This window comes from Dendrobates tinctorius, unplaced genomic scaffold (genome assembly GCF_039654945.1).
Source record: "Dendrobates tinctorius isolate UK_male_01 unplaced genomic scaffold, ASM3965494v1 ptg000047l, whole genome shotgun sequence".
Classification (NCBI taxonomy): Eukaryota; Metazoa; Chordata; class Amphibia; order Anura; family Dendrobatidae; genus Dendrobates; species Dendrobates tinctorius.
Window position 1 is genome coordinate 11,010,062 of NW_027361715.1, and position 22,439 is coordinate 11,032,500.

General features: G+C 44.9%; 1 protein-coding gene across 3 annotated transcripts in view; it reads right to left on the reverse strand.

Annotated features, from left to right (window-relative positions):
* The window catches only part of ZDHHC1 (zDHHC palmitoyltransferase 1), an 83,959-nt gene that overhangs the window by 2,769 nt on the left and 58,751 nt on the right, over positions 1 to 22,439 (reverse strand). For all 3 annotated transcript variants that reach the window (XM_073576204.1, XM_073576202.1, XM_073576203.1), the window contains 5 exons: positions 21,548 to 21,706; positions 12,331 to 12,446; positions 11,703 to 11,785; positions 2,864 to 2,954; positions 719 to 830 (listed from right to left, as the gene is read on the reverse strand). In XM_073576204.1, the coding sequence (XP_073432305.1) occupies positions 719 to 830; positions 2,864 to 2,954; positions 11,703 to 11,785; positions 12,331 to 12,446; positions 21,548 to 21,706 (561 nt within the window). The remainder of the gene's footprint in view (positions 1 to 718; positions 831 to 2,863; positions 2,955 to 11,702; positions 11,786 to 12,330; positions 12,447 to 21,547; positions 21,707 to 22,439) is intronic.

Sequence of the window (22,439 nt, forward strand, 5' to 3'; positions counted from 1 at the left end):
CAGTCAGAGATTGGTGGGAGTGGCTGCTCCCATATCTCCACCTCTAGGTGTGGCACGGCCTATATAAGGCAGCTCAGCCGCTTCATTGAGGCCTATGAGTGGAGGTGTAAAGGCCTCCAGTGCTGTTCTGTCTTTGCCAAAGAATCAGAGTTGGACTGTTTATTTTTGGTTTGTTGTTATGCCGTAGGAAAGGCCGTTTGTTTTCCCTTATACTGATAGTTTATAATCTAATAAACGTTCCTGTTTGCACTAAGAAGCTTGTGCGGTTGGACCCAGCAATTACAAAAGAAGTAAACTCTTACGCCACGAACCTCCAGAAGAGTTGGACAAAATTATTGCTGCTAAAGGTGGTACAAGCTATTACTGTGGGGCATACTTTATTTCTTTACATACTGCTTAGTTTTTTTTTTTTTTAGACCCTCAAAAGAACCAGATGTATTTTTTTATGATTTTGTGATACGATAGAATTTAAGGAGGGTGTACTTAGTTTTTCTCTTGACTGTAGCATGGGAGAAAATATTGATAAAATAAAGATGTGAAACCGTTATGACAAAGCCTGGTAGGGCACAGCCATGTCATAGTGCGGTTTCTTGGGGTTATCAGAGGAAGGGTCATAAAGACGAGACAAAGCCCTTATACCATAAAATACAGATCCAATACAGTAATATTTCCTATATTCGGCATAATTAAAACACAATTTTGTGCTTTTAGGTCTCACCATTGTCTTCATTAGAGGGGGGAATGACACGGAGGCCTGGGATGTCACCGCAATGTATATTCGAGTCTTCAGGAGAGATCTTGTTGCTTTTTGTCCTTTTCTTTTTCTTCTTCTGATGGAGGTAAATCACATATATACCTGAATGTTCACTTTACATATCAAGTGTGTTTTTATGAAAATCTTAAAAAAAAATGACAGGACTGTAAAATTAGTTATTTCTAATAATAAGCGGAACTACAGATACACTTTTGAAGAGTTGAGAGTGCAGAACATGCAGAAGATTTAGAAAAGATATACATAGTAACATAGTTTTGAAGGCTGAAGGAAGACCTTATGTCCATCTAGTTCAGCCTATATTTAGTGCAGCTGTTCTGCATTGTTGATCCTGGGAAAGGCAAAAAACACACAGAGTAGCAGCCAATTTTCTCCATAGGGAAAAAAATTCCTTCCCCTAAGCTGGGTCAACCATCTACCTATAATATTCTGTTATTTGTAAACTTCTATACTGTTACTCACAAGAAAAGCATCCATTCCTTTCTTAAATTCATTCAGTGAGTTGGCCATCACCACTTCCTCAGGAAGAGAATTCCAGAGCCTCACTGCTCTTACCGTGAAGAACCCTCTTCTATGCTGGTGCAGAAATTGTCTTTCCTCCAAACGAAGAGAATGCCCCCTTGTTCTTGTCACCGTCCTTGGTACAAACAGTTCATTGGAGAGATCTCTGTATTGCCCTCTGATATACTTGTACATATATATTAAGTCTCCCCTAAGTCTTCTCTTTTCTAGAGTAAATAGACCTAATTTTGATAACCTTTCTGGGTATTGTAGTGAACCAACTCCATTTATCATTTTAGTAGCCCGCCTTTGAACCCTTTCAAGTTTAGTAATGTCTTTCTTGAGCACCGGCGTCCAAAAAAAAAAACCCAAAACAAAATAAAACAAAATGACAACAGAGCAACACTGGGATAGGTTACCACGGGTAATTGCATTTTGCAGGCAATCCAGGGTAAAGTCAGTGACACACTAAATCTAAATAGGGTCGTCAAAAGCTTTGGCTTTAGTTATTAAAGTTTATCTCTATCCGGTTGTATTAAAGAGAATCTATTAGTGGGATCACCCCCTCCTAAACCATCTATATGGGCATGTAGGTCATAGGGAGCTGAATAAAGTGATATCCGATGTTTTATACCAAAGAAATCTACGTTTTCCTTATATGTAAATCTGCTATGAAGATCTATAGGCCGGACATAGATCTGTCTGAGAATCTGCCTCCAGAGATTATTATAAATGAAAATTTCCAGTGTGAGACATGTAAAGACTGATAGTCTGCTCTCCTGATCTACATGTCTCACACTAGTAATGTCTCCTTTCATTTACAGTATATCGACTAAAAATTATGAATAATTTTATGAGCCGATCAAAAGCAATATAACAAGTGGCTTCTCCAAACTCAAAACAAAATGTTACTTTTAATGACTACATCTCTAGAAACAATCAATACAGTTGTTTTTTGTACCCTTTGTCTCGTTTTACAAGATAAGAGATTAGTCCAAAAAGTCATTAACGGCCAAGTGATATTAGTGAATTGGTGACCGTTGCCCATAAGGAATGGGCTATAATTCCTCAGGAACGCCAGCAGAAGCTGGTGACAGGCTATGCATTATATTTGCATCAGGTTGTAACAGCCAGAGGGTGCTCTACAAAGTACTAAAGAAGCATTTTGTGACGGGTTTGGAGAACCCGCTTGTTATATCAGTTCTGCCGAGCAAGTAACATTGTTCTTGTTTTGTTGAAAGCAGCAGAAAGTTTGCCAAACTTTGCTAATAAACCCTTTACAATGGGGGGGGGGGGGGGGAATAATTCTGATTGCAAGTATAGAAAACAGCGGATTGTGTTGGATCGTGATCATTTCCAGCATTTATTGTGCAATATGTCTTACAAGTGCAGTGCTTAAAGAAAAAAAGGCTCAGAATGTGATCTAAACGCCACAAATTGTAAGGCAGACTGCAGAATGAATGCAGAAATTTATCCAAAGTGTGACGGGACAGATGTGTTACGGTCCTCGCCTGAAAGCAAAAAATCTATGACAACAGTGTCCTGGAGGTCCATCTGATGAAGAAAAATACATGTATTACTTGTGCCAACCTTCTTTGGTTTTCTCTGTTCTGCTGGTGAGGTTTTATGGTCGAAATCAGGGTTTCTGTTCCCATGGTCAGCATTCGGGGGCACCGGTGAGCTGCAGACAGACAATATTGTTGTAAATGTCAGTGACAGGCTTTACAACTCATCTGTGAATATCACTTCTATATCATCAACCTCTAAGAAACGGACATCAAAAATTTGCAATCCAAGGTGGGCAACTATGCCGATCAATGGGCAGATTCTACGCAGTTGGTCCTCATATAATCAGTGGGTAGCATTGGTGCTTCGTAGCGTGGAGTCCTGGGTTCCAATCCCACCAAGGACAACATCTGCAAGGAGTCTGTATGTTCTCCCCGTGTTTGTCTGGGTTTCCCTCCGGCTTCTCCAGTTTCCTCCCACACTACAAAGACATACTGATGGGGAATCTAGATTGTGAGCCCCATCGGGGTCAGAGATGATGATGTCTGTAAAGTGCTGTGGAATATGACGGCGCTATACAAGTGAGAAAAATAAATATTAAACACAAAGGTCATAGATGACCCTTTAACGTCAATTACAGACACAACCACAGGGAAAACATAAGGCGTTACTCTCACATCTTCACTGGGGTCATCAGTGAGCATAATGACAGTAACTGTCAGTGACGTGACTATGTAGGCACACGCAGCCGTACCTTCATCTAATAGATGCTGAACAACAAAACTAAATAAATCATCCTATTACGGTATCACATGTAACAGAGGTGACCAATGTGGCACGATACAATATGTGTATAATGCGTTTTTTGCACAGAACTGCAGATAAGATACGATCACAAAGCATATAAATGCAGACTAAGGGTAAGTTAACACCTGGCATTTTTACTCATGTTTATTCCCCATTTATTTGAATGGGTGAAAATACTGTAGAAACACTGAAAGAGTTGACATGCTTGAGATTTGAAAAAATGCCTTTGTGGTTCAAATATGAAAGGAAAAAACATGAGATCTCTGAATAAATTTAAATTTGCTGGCACTAGAGATGGGCGAATCCGAACAGTATAGTTCGAGGTCCATACCGAACACCTACTGTTCGGGGACGGATCCTGAACATGGACTTCACCAGAAAATCCGTGTTAGGCTGGGGTCACACTTGCGAGAAAGTCACAGATGTCTCGCGTATCAATACCTGGCACTGCTGCCGGCACTTGGACCAGAGCGCTCAGCTGCATAAAAATAGATGCAGCCGCATACACCAGTACCGCCGGGTATTGAGACGCGAGACTCGTGAGTTTCTCACAAGTGTAACCCTGGGCTTACTGTTTGGCTTTGGCACCCTGAACACATGAACAGTGCGAGAAACACCGGCGTCTCTGATCAGTCGTAAGATTAAAACTATCAGTCAAAGTGCTGCGGTTGAGCCTGCAGTTGTAACAGAAGGTAAAAGGTTTACCTCCGGTCACTGGCATTGGCTGATGGGACTACTACTCCCATCAGCTACTACTCCCATCAGCGAGAGCTGGTGGCAGCTGATGAGAGTATTTATCAGCCAGCGCTCTAAAATAAAAAAAAAAAAAAACCAACGCGGGTTCCCCTGTATTTTAATAACCAGCCAGGCAAGACTGACAGCTGGGGGCTGCAACCCTCAGCTGTCCGCTTCGGCAAGGCTGGTTATCAAGAGTAAAGTGGTCCTCCCGCTGTTTTTTTAAATTAGTTAAATAATACTAAAAAATGATGTGGTGTCCCCCTCCCATATTTGACAACCAGCCAAGCTAAAGCAGACAATTGGGGGCTGGCATTCTCAGGCTGGTAAGGGGCCATGGATATTGACCACCCCAAACAAAAAATAGCAGCCCGCAGCCAGCCAGAGAAGGCACATTTATCAGATGCGCCAATTCTGGCACTTTGCCCGGTTCTCCCCACATGCCCTGTGGCAGTGGCAAGGGGGGGGTTCATATTTGTGGGGGGTAATGTCACCTTTGCATTGTCCGGTGACTTCAAGCCCACTGATTAGTAATGGAAAGGCGTCTATAAGACACCTATCCATTACAAATCCTATAGTTTTATTGTAAATAAACACACAGCCCCAATAAAATCCTTTATTTGAAATAAAAAAATCACTTATTTAAAATAGCAAACGCGGTTATAGAAAAAAGTATCAGAGCTTACCACGCTTTGCAGGTTGAAAAGTCTAAGGTAGGAAACCCTGTAGGTGCCATGGCTCCTGCTGGTGTGGCTCAGAAAGAGTGGGAAAAGTGAAGAGAGCGACAGTTCCACAAGTGGAATAAACACACTAGTTTATCTCTTTATACTGTAAAACTCAGCATACAAAGAAAAAACTGACGCGTTTCTGGCGTCCCATAGCACAGTAATGTAAGAGATCTGCCCTCTAGTTCGTACGTATGAAGTGTTTTGTTGTCCAAACTTAATAAGAGACATAGGACATGTAATGCTGTGCGTAGAATAACAAATTAACATAATTCATACCTTTGGGATTTTTTCTAAGTTTAGTATCCAAAATGCCTCTCGAGCATAAGGCGTTTTTGCCAACTACCTCCTCTCTGGGAATATGGCTCGTTCTATACCAAAGAATTGTAGGTGTGTTGAATCACCATTATACGTAGTAACAAAGTTTTACGGCACCAGGGTACGATTTTTTTTTAATTTTTTTAGAAATATCGTTTAAGTGTTCAGAAATTCGCTGTTTTTATTTTCCAGTGGTACATCCTACATATTGTATTTTACATAAATTACAAAAAAGGAATATACTACATGGTGAGTATGGTGACCAATGAACTCATGAATATGATAAATTTCTCCTTGAGAAGAGTAAGAGTTTATTGTTATGTCGCAGCTAAGGTGCACATTACATAGATTTCCATAACACTTGAAAAAAACCTTTGGGTTTCAACCAACAGGTCTTTTTGGTCGGACTTTGGAACAGGCTCGGCGAAAGCAGGTTGCCCAGGGTTTGACCTCTTTTGGCCACAAATCTACAGCCCAGATATATGGTCAGCAATGCAATTGTCTTCCACCAAAAATATCCAAAAATGAAATTTGATTGGAAAGTGATTCAGCCGTGAATTTCAAATTAAATGTATTATCATTCAGAAATACCACAAATTCAGAAAATTCCAATGTGCTTCCCACCCACACCAGGAGAAGGTCATCTATATAGCGACCATACCACCTGATGAGGGTGGAGAAGGGGTTGTCAGGGTGGAAAATTAATTTCTCCTCCCGACAAGCCATATAGAGTATGGCGATGGAGGAAGAGAATTTAGCACCCATTGGTGATCCAACTACTTGAAAGAAAAATACAGAATTAAACATGAAATAGTTATGCTTCAACAGATAGTACAAAACAGTAACGATGTAATGTTTGAGGTCACTGGAATATGTACTGTGGTTGTCCAGATGGTATTGGATAGCTGTGACCATAAGTGGACGTGGAATGCAGGAATACAGGAATACAGATTAGCCACGTCTACTGTGGCAAAAGTGTATTACCCCCTCCTTAGAAATTCAAATTGTCGAAGGACCGAAGTGCTATCTTTCAAAAAACCTGGTATTCTAGTAGTTAATGGTTGTCTAACTATTCGTAGAGTCCCTCATTCAGGGACCCAATTCCTGAAATAATCGGTCATAAGGGCGGGAGTAAAAATTCCTTTGTGTTTTGGGTAAACTGAGGAATATTGGAATTATAGGATGGTCTGTGAATGGTAACTTTCTGATCTCGGAATCAATGATGCCTAAAAACACTCCCTCGTCTAGAATTTGAGATAATGAATTTTTGAAATATAAATAGTAGGGTCAGATCTAAGTTCCTTGTAGGTATCTTTGTATGTCGAGTTTTACAATATAAAGAAATAAAAGTGTTTTTAGTCCACCTGTGGAACTGCCTCTCTCTTCACCTTTCGTACTGTTGCTGAGCCACACCAGCTGGAGTCATGGCACCCACCAAATCTCCTCCCATGGACTTTCAACCTGCAAAGCCCGGTAAGCGCTGATACTTTAATCTATAATTGATTGTGTTGCCTGGAACTCCGCTTTTATTGCCTTTTGGAACAATCTAATATCCATTCAGGAGTTATAATATTTTCCACCATTTGGATCCACTAATCCAACTGTGCTTTTCGATCATAATTATTTCCAATTTAAAGGGAATGTCACCCCTTTTTCGAGATATCATATAATGATATCATTCATTTGTAAAAGAAGGAAAAAGATGCGGCACTCACCCAGATTTGCAGTGTTTCTTTATTCAACCATTAAAGGTCACACAATAAAGGATGGGCAGATAACATGAGGCATGCGGGGAAAAAGACGGACGACAGCCGTTTCGCGTACACAGACGCTGCCCAGCACCGACTATACCATCTATGGATCAGATTGATGTCCTGGCCAGGAGTTTAAACTTTGCCCCTAGCTAGAATTTTAGTTTCTTTCTTATTACAGCATGTTAATAGATTTGTCCGCAATTTAACTGTAAAAAAAAAACAAAAAAACCCTTTTTTCCCCCCATGTATGATTTTGATGCACGTGAAATTTCTGAAATGGACCAGTCATCAATTCTGTGAGCTTTCCTTCCGGGAACAAACTCCTTTGTTATGGTGCCAGCAACTACAGGCAGAACACGGCAATCTGAATGGTATTACTGATGGTGATGTTTTGTTTAAAATTAAGGTATATATCTTTGTACCGTGTTAGCCAGTAGATAGAAAAATATTTAGAATTAAGAGTCCTCAGTGGTTGTTACCTTTTAATGGCTAACTGAAAAGATGGTATCACATTGCAAGCTTTCGAGACTACTCAGGTCTCTTCATCAGGCTAGACGAATACAACATCTTTAGAATCACATATTTATACACAACACAGCACAGAAATACTGACCTTGAGAAAGACACTTCATAGTGTCGATACGCATGGGTTTGGGGGTTCCATACTATTTAACCATTGGTCTGCTTGTCCTCAGAAACCAGGTGATATCATGTTAGGGAAAGGGGCTATGTTGTCCTTATTTTCTTGTATTTGATTTAGTGGTAACATGTTGAGAATTTGATGCATACACATGGCGTTTATTTTGCCTGTGTATCCCTTATGCAATTACAGTGTTTCCCTATAGGACTTGATATGTAGATATTCTGGTATATTTGTATTAACACCATGATATTATGACAATGAATAAGATTGGGATTGTTAACCTGTGGTGTTAGATCCCAGATATTGAAATTCAGTAGATATTTATTTGATTAAATGGTTAATTCTGGGGCCCACAGTATTTAACTGTCTATTAACATGACCCATTGTTTTTGTTTGTCTATGTGTGTCTGTGAGTTCAGACATTTTAATTGTTTTTAAACTTAGTGTTTGCTTGTTGTGTTCACTATAATAAAATTTGAGTCTTGATTATATTAGTGTGTGGTGATCCCTATTTATGTGCATATACTTTTCTCTTTATTTGTCACTGTGTTAATTTATCTATATGCACTAGGAGATCCCACCTGAGTATATATTGTGGATGGTGCCCGTTTATCCCTTTTAGTCAAACACAGCACAGAAATACTGCAATAGATAAGGCAAGTGACGTGAAGCAGAACTATCATTATGGGAGAGGGATAAACAGTTATCGACATAAATATTGGAACAGTTCGCAGATAAGGAGTGAAAGTTTTATTGTCCTGTGATTGGGGTCCGGTTCTGTGTTGTGATGCCCCCACAAGGTTTGAGGAGCAAATTCCTTAATTGATGTAAAAAGACATAAATCCATGCGACACATTCATTCCTGCACTGAGTGTGTCAAAGGTTGTTATTAGTTTATACTCCCAGACTCTTCTGTCTCTCTGAGATCTGAAGTTACCTTTTAATATAAGTAACTTCATATCCATGGTGCTGTGATCTGGGATACAAAAATGTTTGGCCACAGGTAGATCCATTCTTTTTTCTATTACTGTGGCAATGAGAATTCATCCTTGTTCTAAGCTTTTGCCCAGTCTCCCCCACATACAGATCCCCAGTTTGACATTTGGTTTCATCAGTCCATATGACATTCTCCCAATACTCTTCAGGATAATCCAAATGCTCTCTAGCAAACTTCAGACGGGACCGGACATGTACCGGCTTAAGCAGGGGGACACGCCTGGCACTGCAGGATCTGAGTCCCTGGCGGCGTAGTGCGTTACTGATGGTAGCCTTTGATACGATGGTCCCAGCTCTATGCAGGTCATTCACCAGGCCCCCCCGTGTGGTTCTGGGATTTTTGCTCATCGTCCTTGTGATCATTTTGACCCCATGAGGTGAGATCTTGCGTGGAGCCCCAGATCGAGGGAAATTATCAGTGGTCTTGTATGTCTTCCATTTTCTTATTATTGCTCGCACAGTTATTTCATCACACCAAGCTGCTTGCCTATTGCAGATTCAGTCTTCCCAGCCTGGTGCAGGGCTACAATTTTGTTACTGGTGTCCTTTGACAGCTCTTTGGTGTTCACCATAGTGGAGCATGGAGTGTGACTGTTTGAGGTTGTGGACAGGTGTCTTTTATACTGATAACAAGTTCAAACAGATGCCATTACTACAGGTAATGAATGGAGGACAGAGGAGCCTCTTAAAGAAGTTACATGTCTGTGAGAGCTACAAATGAGACAAGGTGATTTTCTGGATTTGTTTTCTCATTTTGACTCTCATAGGTAGACCACAACTATGATGTCAATGAAAGGCCTCTCATTTTTTTAAATGGGAGAACTTGCACAACTGGTGACTGACTAAATACGTTCTTCCCCACTGTAAGTGTCTTATAGACGTATCACAATTACTAAGCCATGGGCTTGATGTCACCGGACAATAGAAAGGTGACATCAACCCCACAAATATGAAGCACCCCTGCCACCGCCACAGGGCAAGTTGGAAGAGCTGGGCAAAGTGCAAGAAATGGCGCATCTAATAGATGCATCTTTTTTGGGTGACTACTATTTTTTGGCTGAGTGGAGATGGGAGTGGGGGCAATATCCATGGCCCCTTACCAGCCTGAGAATACTAGCCCCCAGCTGTCTGCTTTAGCTTGTCTGGTTATCAAAAAATAGGGGGGACCCCATGCCATTTTTTTTAAATTATTTAATAATAATTAAAAAAATGGTGTGGGAACCCCTCTACTCTACATAACCAACCTTGCTAAAGCTGACAGCTGAGGGTTGCAGCCCACAGTCAGTTTTGCTTGGCTGGATATCAAAAGTACAGAATAACCCACAGTGGGTTTTTTTTAAATTAATAGAGCGCAGGCTGATGAATACTCCCATCAGCCGCCGCGTGCTCTTATTAGTGGCAGATGGCGTAGGCTGATGGAAGTAGTAGTCCCATCAGCCAACGCTAGTGACTAGAGGTAAACTTTTTACCTCCGATCACAGCTGTGGTATCATGCTGTCATTTGACAGCGTGGGAACCGCAGCTCTGACTGGCGGTAACGATTTTACCGCCGATCAGACGCATTGCGTGCCAATATGTCATACACATGACAGCATGGCAAACACTGGATATTCGAGCCCCCCCACTCAAGTGAATATGGAGTCCGGGTACTGTTTTTTTTTTTTTTTTTTAACTGTTTGGCCAAACCCGCTGGACCCAAACATCCAAGGGTTCGCCCATCACTAGCTGGCACTGTAAAACGCTGGATCTTTTCAGCTGCAAAAAAGACACCACTGGTGAGCATACCCAAGAGGTTTCCTATATTTTTGCGCCCTGTATATTTCTACCTCTAGTGGCTCACAGTAGGTCATAAATTAAAAACAAATCTCACAGAAAAAGAAACAGCCTTCCAACAACAGGTCAGATTACCAATGCACCAACAGGATGCAGCAAACCCCCATGATAAAGGTGGGGGCAGCACGGATGCAAAATACTGATGAAACAACCACTCACAATCTACTATACATGGAGAATGTGGTTGCCTAGTAGAAATATGAACAGATATGAGGCTTGCATAGGACGCCAGTCACACAGGTAAATGCACCATTTTTTTATTTTAGCGTACAGTCTCGCTAGACAATGAGGACCCTTGACGTGAGTTGTAAGCCTGTATCGTTTGGCCCAAATACCAATCAATACCTTATGTATTTTATGCATCCATTTCTTGCACATTTTCCATTTTTATACAGGATGCAGCGAGGTCCTGTAGTGCTGGTTGAGTGAACTGGGGTGTGTTTTTGTCGGGTGCACTTGCATAGCGCTGGGTGACGCACCTGATCTAAACAGTATAGTTGTCATCAATAGGCTGCAAGCCAGACACCTTCCATGAATTGGTAGGTTTGTGAGTGATTGTTTCATCAGTATTTTGACCTTGCTGCCCTCTCCTTTATAATGGGGGTCTGCTGAATCACGTAAAGCTGTTTCTTTTTCGGTCCTAACTTTAACCCCCTATAATAATGTGGATAATTTTGCTTTCTGTACCCATAACTGAAATCACTATTGATGGCTGCATCAGATGAATTAAGCCTCCATCGGTGGGTTGAGCCAAAGGTGTAATATGCATGGGCCCCAGACACATATTGTCCATGAGATAAAGATCCGGCACGTCAAATTTCATATTGTCAATCTTTTATGCTCCCTGAAATAAGTTGCTGCCAGAGATGTCTGGCAGAGGATCCCATGTGGAGAACACAGGAGTGAGCAGAGCAAGGGCTACGTCAGGAGAATCGGGAGAACCATCTGGACCGTCGTGTAGCCGACAGGTATCCATTGTGTATGGGCCCACTTAGCCATGGACAATTCCACATTACACCACTAATTCCTGCACTTTGACACTGCAGATATTCCCTGATGTGATCACCATCAATTCCATGTTAAGGAGCAATAAAGGAGTACAGTAGACTTACTTTGTGTTTAGAGATCCAGACGATGGACCCTCAAACAGAACATCTGGATTAGTGTAAATGAGGCTCCCGCCATAACTCTCATTCTATCGAGAAAAACAAAAACAGATGTGTACTACAGAGTGTAAAAACAGAGAAGTAAGAGAACAGATACAAAGAAACAAGTCCACTTTTGTGCAGATAGGCCTTTAAGGGGTTTTCCCCACAAAGTCCATTTTAAGCAATAGATCGTGGCATAATAATTTCAACAACTGGATGTGTTCAAATAAAATGTTCCTGTGCCGAGATAATCTTATAAATTGGCTTTGTATTAGAAAACAAAGGAGCGCTTGGCCAAACGAGTACTCCTGTATATGGGAGAGTCAGCTGAGATGGCTGTGGGTTGAATGATCATCCGGAGAATCGTTCGGCCAACATCCATCTAACTTCACATTATATCAGCATTTCATCCACATTCAGGCTCGGACTGGCACACAGGGGAACAGGAGAATCCCCCGGAGGGCCCACAACTCCCTATATGAGCAGTACTTGGCACAAAATACTTGATTCACTATGTACAGACAAAGGTAGGATCTGATCATTCATTTATCAAACATGGTCTGGTCATTGGTTTTATTTTATCATCTCGTACCTGAGCTCGTCCAGTGGGTGGCGTTCCCGCAGGCTCCAGGTCTCGGCAGGTTGACTTCACCTCCTGCTTCTGCCGCTGGTGCATTATATATTCATAAGTGCTAAGTTTATTCCACACTGGAATAAGAGGAAAAAACACATTGACTTACCCCTTCATGACCTTGCAATTTTCCATTTTCAATTTTTGCTTCCCCTCCCAGACACATAACTTTTTTACTTTTCCATCAATGTGGTCGAGTGAGGGCTTGTTTTTATTTTGCGGGATCAGTTGTACTTTTGAACAACACCACTTATTTTACCATATTGTGTAATGAAAAACGGGACAAAAATTCCAAGTGTGGCGAAATTGCAAAAAAAAGTGCAATTCCACAACTTTTTTTTTTTTCTTACCATGTTCACTAAATGCTAAAACTGACTGGGCCATATGATTCTCCAGGTCAGTATGAGTACACAGATACCAAACATGTATAGCTTATTTTTTATTTACATGGTGAAAAAAAGAAATCCGCTCATGTCGCCATTTTCCGAGACCCGTGGCATCGCCATTTTTCGGGAAATGGGGCTCGGTAAGGGCTTATTTTGTGCGCCCTGGAGTGATGTTTTTAATGACACCATTCTCGGGGAGATATGATGTTATGATCGCCTGTTATTACAATGCTGAGACGGCAAAAAAAATGAATTCTTGTGTTTCCATTTTTTTTCTTATTATGCCGTTTACTGATCCGATTAATTTACTTTATACTTTGCTAGACCGGATTCTGAAAGCAAAGATAACAAACGTGTATTTTTTTTGGTTTTATTTTCAGTGGGGCATAAGGGGGGTAATTCAAACTTGTGTTTTCTTTATTTAGTCAATATTGTTTGACATTTTTTAAAAAACTTTTTACTGGCTTCAATAGTCCCTTTAGGACACTTGACGTTGCAATCATCTGATCGCCTGTGCTATACATAGCAGGGCTCCAGCACTATGTGTAGCAGAATTCACAATCTCCTATGTATGCTGGGCATGGGCTGTCGTTCACAAGAGATTCACAAAGACAGGCACTGCTATCCCCTGCAGACCTCTGGCTGTCACGACAACCCAACGGTGCCCTGCGATACAGGGACGCCGCCGATGGGCAGGTCTTGTGATGCGCTTCCGGCTGTTGCGTGTTAAATGCCGCTGTCAGTGATTGACAGCAGCATTTAGTTGGTTAACAGCCACAAGTGGATCTTGGATCCACCCTTGGCTTTTAGGAGCACATGATCACATCAACTGTCATTTGCAGGGAAATATTTGGGTTCAGTGTTGGAGCCTGCATCAAAAGCAGGGACATCACCTTTAACCTACCTATATGTCAAAGGTCGTGCAGGGGTTAAAGGCTATGGGCAAAATAATAATTTTGCATATCAGTGCTTCACTTTAATCTATTATATAAAGCTGAATGTGTGTATGTATGTATGCTTGTATGTATGTATGTGTGTATATCCGGGATTGGCATCTGTACCGTCGCAGCTACAGCCAAAAATTTTGCACAGTCACCCGTCTGGACCCCGAGAGCGTCACAGGCTATGTTGTGAGGTGAAATTTTAACCCCGCGCATGAAAATTCACCAAACAATTTTGCATGGGGAAAAAGTGTATGTATGTATGTATGTGTGTATGTCCAGGATTGGCATCTGCACCGTCGCAGCTACAGCCACAAAATTTTGCAGTTACACGTCTGGACCCCGAGAGCGTCATAGGCTATGTTGTGAGGAGAAATTTTAAAGTATCACACAGGAGAGGATTAGGTACACAGCTCAGCAGTCAGTAACACACAGGATAGGAATAGATACACGGCTCAGCAGACAGTATCACACAAGATAGGATTAGATACACGGCTCAGCAGACAATATCACACAGAATAGGATTAGATACACGGCTCTGCAGTCAGTAACACACAGGAGAGGATTAGATATACGGCTACGCAGTCAGTAACACACATGATAGGATTAGGTACACAGCTCAGCAATCAGTATCACACAGGAGAGGATTAGGTACATGGCTCAACAGTCAGTATCACACAGGATAGGGTTAGATACACGGCTCAGCAGACGGTATCACACAGGATAAGATTAGATACACTGCTCAGCAGTCAGTAACACGATAGGATTAGATACACAGCTCAGCAGAAAGTATCACACAGGAGAGGATTAGGTACACAGCTCAGCAGACATTATCACACAGGATAGGGTTAGATACACAGCTCAGAAACAGGATGTGCCAAAGGAGAGGACATTTTCATTCCAAGAACTCCACTCATTCCATCTGATCTGTTTTTTTATTTTAAACGCCTCAAGTTTCCAGTTCAACTGCTATTTGCAATGTCCATTAACAATGCTCAGGAACAGTCCTTGAAAGTAGTAGGGATCGATTTGCAATCTCCATGCTTTTCTCATGATCAACTTTACGTGGTTTGTTCAAGAGTTGGAACTGCCAAAAATTTGTTCATCTTTGCACCGAAAGGAAAAACCAAAAATCTTGGATGAGTTGAAAATAAAATACTATCAATACTTGGGTAATTGTTTATTTAATTTGTGTTGCAAATCTGTAGTGTTGAATATATGATGTGAAAACAGGATTTTTGGGTTGCTTACCGTAAAATCTGTTTCTCGGAGCCTTCATTGGGGGACACAGAGACCATGGGGGTGTATGCTGCTGCCACTAGGAGGCTGCCACTATGCACAAAAAAAGGTTAGCTCCTCCTCCGCAGTATACACCCCACCAACCGGCAGGAATTTCCCCAGTTAGTGAGAAAGCAGTAGGAGAAGTAACAGAATAGAATGAAACTGAACAGACAACTCAACTGTACATAACCAACAACATAAGAACAGGAGTTGTAGAACATGGGAGGGTGCTGTGTCCCCCAATGAAGGCTCCGAGAAACAGATTTTACGGTAAGCAACCCAAAAATCCTGTTTTCTCGTTCGCCTTATTGGGGGACACAGAGACCATGGGACGTCCCAAAGCAGTCTCTGGGGTGAGAAACAAACTTCCATCAGGCCAGTGGACTCACCACCGCTGCCTGCAGGATCCTTCTACCTAGGCTGGCCTCCGCCGAAGCGTAGGTGTGGACCTTCTAGAATGTCACAAACGTGTGAACAGATGACCAGGTTGCAGCTTTGCAAAGTTGCAGCGCGGAAGCTCTGTGGCGCACCGCCCAGGAGGCACCCACTGCCCGGGTAGAGTGAGCTCTAATTCCCTGAGGGGCCACTCGATGCTTGATCCGGTAGGCCTCCAAAATTGCCGACCTGATCCAGTGAGCAATAGTAGCTTTGGAGGCTGGCTGACCTTTCCGCGCCCCATCTGGAATGATGAAAAGAGAGTCTGACTCCCTCAAACGAGTCGTTCTAGCTAGGTAGACCTTCTTTGCCCTGACCAAGTCCAGCTTGTTCAAGGAGTGCTCCCGAGGGTGAGTTGGACCCGGACAAAGGACGGGAGAACAATATCCTCATCCAGGTGGAAAGTGGACACCACCTTAGGAAGGAAAGAAAGCGGAGTCCGTAGAACTACCTTGTCCTGGTGGAGCACCAAGAAAAGGGAACGACAAGAAATGGCTGCCAATTCCGACACGCGCCGGATGGAGGTGACGGCTACTAGGAAGGCTACTTTCCATGAAAGGATAGGGAAACTTCCCTGAGAGGTTCAAAGGGAGGACCTTGCAGAACCTCGAGAACCAGATTAAGATCCAATGGATGTACGGGCGCACGGTAGGAGGAGCCGCATGAGCCACTCCCTGAAGGAAGGTCTCGACCTGAGGAGGGAGGCCAGTGTGTTCTGGAACAAAATGGATAGCGCCGAGACTTGGCCTTTTAAAGAGCTGAGGGCAAGGCCCGCATCAAGGCCTGCCTGAAGAAACGCCAGAACAGAAAGGGGAGAAAATGACATGGGCGGAATGTTATTGGCCTCACACCAAGTGAAATAGGCTTTCTGGCCCAGATCATGGTATGAATAACCTGATCGCTTAAAAACCTTGGACTCAATAGCCACGCCGTCAAATTGGGCGGCCGAGAATTGAGGTGGCAAATCGGGCCCTGAGACCGCAGATCTGCCCTGTCTGGAACCTTCCAGGAGGAGTCCGCGAGAAGGTTGACGATGTCCGCGAACCAAGACCTTCTGGGCCATTTCGGGGCGATGAGGATGACTGGACTTCCTTCTGTTTTGATTTTCTTCAACAGCTTGGGAAGAAGGGGAAGGGGAGCTCGAACTAAGACCAAGGAATGGTCAGAGCATCGGCGCCCCTGGCGAGAGGATATCGAGCCCTGGATACAAACTGTGGGACTTTCCTGTTGAGGCGAGACGCCTGCAGGTCATCTTCCGGAGTTCCCGAACGACGGCAAAGCTGATGAAATACATCCGAATGTAAGGACCACTCTCGCGGCCCAGTTGTCCATGCCGGGAATGTGCACCGCGGATATTGGTTGAAACTGAAACCTCTGCCGAGTGAAGAATTTTGGACACTTCCGCTAGGGCTGAGGCACTCCGTTTCCCCCCCTGGTGGTTGATATCTGCCACCGCTGTGGCAGTCTATCTGAATATGGATTGGCAGGCCCCTGAGAAGTCTCTCCCAGTGAACGAGAGACAGATAGATCGCCCGTATCTCGATGACGTTGATCGGCAGAGCTGTCTCTATTCGACCACCGACCCTGAACAGTGTGATTGCGAAATATTGCCCCCCCAGCCGAGGAGGCTGGCATCCGTTGTCACAATCTGCCAGTGAATGAGAAGGAATGACCGTCCTAGGGCAATGAGAGGTGACGTCCGCCACCAAATGAGGGACTGCCTGACCTGGTATGAAAGGCGAATTGGACGATCCAGGGAAAGAACAGACCTGTTCCACAGAGACAGGATGGCCTATTGGAGGGGTCTGGAGTGAAATTGAGCAAAGGGAATCGCTTCTGTCAACGCCACCATCCTTCCTAGAACTTTCATGGTTGTCCGGAGAGATGGAAGTCGTGTGATCTGCAGCGACCGTACATCTCGCTGCAGAGAAACTATCTTCTCCTCTGGGAGAAAAACCGTCGATCGACGAGTGTCGAACAATAGGCCCAGAAACACCAGACGTTGTGTCGGAACAAGGCAGGACTTCTTTTTGTTGACGAGCCACCCAAAATTGGACAGGGTGTAGAGGACGATGGTAAGATTTTGGCGAGCCTGGTGAAAAGACAGAGCTTTGATCAGAATGTCGTCGAGGTACGGAAAAAGAACGAGACCTCTCATCCTCAACAAGGCCATCAACGCCGCCATGATCTTTGTAAAAACTCTGGGTGCGGTGGCGAGACCGAAACGGCAGTGCAACGAACTGGTAGTGGTCCTGGTGAATCGCAAAACGCAGGAATCTCTGATGCCCGGGAAAGATGGGAACATGTAGATAGGCATCTTGAATGTCTATTGAACACATGAACTCCTGCGCCTCCATGGAAGCGATTACCGACCGAAGAGACTCCATCCTGAAATGACGCAATCGGACCCTGTTGTTCAGTAACTTGAGATCCAGGATGGGACGAACTGCACCATCTTTTTTCCACACTACAAACAGGTTTGAATAAAACCCTGTGAAACGTTCTGATTCGGGAGCGGACAAAATCACCCCGGAACTGAGGAGAGAGGTGATGGATGCGAAGAAACCCGGACTAAGGCAGGGTCTTTTGGATGGACTCGAAGAAACGATCCCGGGGACGAGAAACAAACTATCTTGTATCCTGGGGATACAACTTCCCTGACCCAAGCGTCCTCTACTGAGGCAAGCCAGACGTCTCTGTAGAAAAGGAGTCGACCGCCCAGTTGGGAAGGACCCTCAGGACTTCCTTGATAGTCATGCTGCTGTGGACCGACCAGATCTGGACCTGGAGGATCTGCCCTGGGATGAGTGAGATCGCCAGGAGGGAGTGGGTCTGAAGGAGACCTTCTTTCTATCCTGGCGTGCCTGCGGCCTCTGTTGGTAGACTGAAAGGGCCGAAACTGACGCCTTAGCGGAAGCCTACAAGGCTTGGACTGAGGAAGGAAGGAACTTGTGCCTCCAGTGGTGTCCCTAATAATCTGGTCCAGCTGGGATCCAAAGAGACGCGCTCCCTGAAAAGGCAGATTGGTAAGGGACTCTTTGAAGACAAATCCGCCTGCCAAGCCTTGAGCCAAATTGTACGCCGGATTGTCATCACGTTGCTGGACGTCTGAGCCGCCCAAGACGCGGCATCCAAGGAGGCAGAGAGCAGATAATCCCCTGCATGGGAGATCTGGTTAGCCAGTTTGGCCGATTGCTCCGGTTGGGCTTTATCTAGGATGCCCTTGCGGAGATCCTCCGCCCAAGTAGCTATGGCCTTTGCTACCCAAGATGAAGCAAAGGCTGGGCTTAGCGCCGCCGCAGCCGCTTCGAATACTGACTTTGCTAGGGATTCTATAATTCTGCCATTAGAATCCTTTAGCGACGTCACACCTGAAATCGGAAGGACCGTGTTGATAAGATAGTCTGGACACGGGAGCGTCTACAGAGGAGGAAGCCGACCAGTTGTCGGTGAGCTCTTTTGAAAATGGATAGAGCACGCCGAGACGCTTCCCTGTTTGAAAGCGTCTGGTCGAATTTTCTCTCTCTCCCTGGTAAGCATCTTGCCAAACTCAGAGTGGGAGGTGAAGACTCTGGAAGGTGTTACTGCCCGTCTGAACGAAACCTCCTGATCCGAGCGTTTCGCAGGGGAGTCTGTATTTCGAAGGTGTGGTTAATCGCAGCAATGAGGTTCTGTACCGAAACCTTCATGTCCGCGTCCTGGTCCAAATCCAGCTCTAAAATCTCTTCGGATGACGCATTCGAGAATGCTTCACCTGACTCAGGTGAGGAGGCACGGGAAGGCGACTGCTGGGAAGGACAATGTGGAGAGACCAGGCCAGGAGAGGATTCCGGCCGGAGATCCTACCTGGGTCTTTTGCGGCTTCTGCTGGCTGGCTCAGATGGAACCCCTTGCGACCTGCTGGACCTTGCGGAAGTGTCCAGGGGCAACTTATCAAGAACGGCCACTAGGGACAGACACCCTGGTGAGGTCCGCCACTGATTGTGATAAAGAGGCCTAGCCAGGAATGGGGGGGTTCACACTCACGTGGCGCAATAGATGGTTCCTGGACGGCATCGGGCTGAATTGCAGTCTAAACCGAGGGGAGTGGGAAAGCTCTCTGTGCTGGCGGACGGGCACGTTCCGGGAGAAAGAACCCCGAGGAGATGCCGGAAGGTTGAGGGAAAGAAGGCAGAGGAGGGTGTCAGTCTGCAGTTGCAGAGCTACTCACAGTCCGGTGGCCCGAAAGGCGATGTGCCCAGCTCGTCTGAGATGCATGGCCGCAGTAGAGGATAACGAGGAACCCCTTTCCGCTGCCCGGTGTCTTCCAAGGCGTCCGGCTGACAGGCTGCAAAGATGGCGGCAGCCTGAGGTAAAAGGAAAGCGCGGTTAAGGAGAGAAGAAGGGCGGAGCTAGCCGCCTGACCCAGAGAGAAGACCGCCCGCTGCCCAGCTACAGACTAGGAGGGTGGGTGGTCCTAGAACGGGCGGGAGAGCAGCCCGCCTATAACAGAGGGCGGGGGGCGTGGCCGCGACGGCCGAGTAGGCCCGAAATGAAGCCGGGGACTAAATTAGTATCGGCGGCCGCCTGTCAGCGCGGGGCGGCGTGGAAGTCCTGCAGCGCTGCCACGGCCACCCAAGAAGAAACCGCCGCCCGAAAAAAGCCCTCAGGATAGAATGAGGAGGGCGGCGGCGGGTGGGGGGGGACAAGGCCCGCGCCGCAGCCGGGGCCTGGCATGTGGCGCAACAGAAAGTGCGGCGGCTGCCGGGAGGCGCAGGCAGCTGAGGACCCTGCGGCACTGCCCTGTGCCGCTCCGAAGAATCCTCCAGTGGTGTCTTCAATAAAGGTACCTTGTAAATCCAACGCTGTCTGAGTCTATTTTCCCAGTGTCCGCGCCTCGTCCGACCGACAGGCTCTGGTAGGCGAGTGGGTGGGAGGAGGGGGAGCAAGGACCATCCATATAGCTGGCACGCACCTGTGCAAAGCTCCTGGTCCTGCTGCGGAGAGCTATGAGGATACGGGGTGGCAGTACACGCCGTACTCATAGTCTCTTGTGGGACTACAGATGTGACTATTCACTCTGTATCCCTCCGGGACCCTGAAAAGGAACGACGCACGACGAGGTAGATATGGGTCTAATGAAAGACCCGTGTCCACCTCCTACTGACACTAAGCTAAACTGAGGAAATTCCTGCCGGTTGGTGGGGTGTATACTGCGGAGGAGGAGCTAACCTTTTTTTGTGCATAGTGTCAGCCTCCTAGTGGCAGCAGCATACACCCCCATGGTCTCTGTGTCCCCCAATAAGGCGAACGAGAAATGTTTTTATGTGCAATATAATCATTAAAATTTGTTATAACTAACCACAGTTGGTTACTGTGCCCGGGCAACACCGGGCTCTTCAGCTAGTTAATAATAAAATTACACCAAGTTTCAGTCTGCAATCTTCATCCAGTTATTCATTTTCAGACTCTCTGTAGCAGTTTACAGTCTGATCCAATATGTACATTTTTCTCTTATGGGAGTGTCTCTCCCAGTAATATAGGCTGGGAGCAAGGTCTAGGTGTATCCAGGGTTCTACTATCTTCATTAGTTTCTATATCAACAAAGCTTCTATCTTGCATTAGTATGCTCTACATGTGCTTTCTCTTATTTCTAGAAACTCTTTTATGCCCTCCTTGAGACTTTAGATACTTTTTCCCCTCTCCACACTTTGGGAGAGATGTGTAGAATTCCACCTCTCCCTTCGCTGCTCTCTCTAACACTAAAATAAGGGCCTTAATTGATTGGTAATATTGTATTAAAGCACTTAACTTTCAGACACAGCAGCAGAAAAGTGGTAGATAAATTGCTGTCCTAGGAGAGTGAATGAAGTTTCTAAAATCTCGTGCACACGCTGCTTAATTTTTCTTTGAAGATCTGAAGCAGTTTCATATCGGCAGCATGTCAATTCTTTCAGTGCTTTTGCAGCGATTTTTCACTGTCTCAAATGGGGAAAAAAAAGCCTAAAAAAATGCACATATTTTATGTAAGGTTTTTCCTGCCAAAAGACCCATTAATGGTGCAGAAGTGTCTCCAGCAAATGCTTAATTAACGTATGCACATATCCTTAGTGCTAATGACACTGAATGGCCAATCATTAACCATTTGTGACTTACAGAGGTAGATGTGAAAGCAGAGCAGCTGTCCTATCAGCAGAATAGTAATGAGCCCCATCACTGACACCAGTGCAGCCAGGCCCAGAATGACAGAGGCTTGGGTTTCCACTGGGGCTGCGGGCAGGAACACAAACCACACGTCTGAAAGATTCCGGATGGCTGGAAAACATGAACGATGGTGGTAAATTAATTCCTAGAATTGGTGTAAACTTGAAAAAAAGATTATCATTCACACCACAAGCCAAAAACCACTGGATTCTAGCTTCTGGCCTCTCTCTGCACCAGAGAGCAAATGAGAGTGGATTCCACCATTTCAGCCTTCTTTCCATACAGAAGGGAAAGTAGCTTCTCCGAAAGTGGTCATTAGACCTAAATACCCATTGCAGCAAAAAGAGGATTTACTCCCGGTAAGGTAGACAAGATTATGCAGTAAAATCCTGTATAAACAGTATAAACTAAGGACATAGATATGAAGGGGACACAGAACTTATAAAAACTGCACCTTTAGTGTTTTAAAGGGAATCTGTCACCCCATTTTTCGAGTATCAGCTGCCGGCACCGCCATCAGGGGCTTGTCTACAGCATTCTGTAATGCTGTGGATAAGCCCCCGATGTAACCTGAAAGACAAGAAAAATGAGTTATATTATACTCACCCAGGGGCGGTCCGGGTCCGGTGCCTCCCATCTTCTAACGGTGACATACTCTTCTTTCCTTCCTGTCGTTGCTCCTGCGCAGGCGCACAGCTCTGCCCTGTTGAGGGCAGAGCAGAGTACTGCAGTGCGCAGGCGCCGGGATAGGTCCGGCTCCTGCCCACTGCAGTATTCTGCTCTGCCCTCAACAGGGCAGAGCAGTGCACCTGCGCAGGAGCCACGACAGGCAGCAAATAAGAGG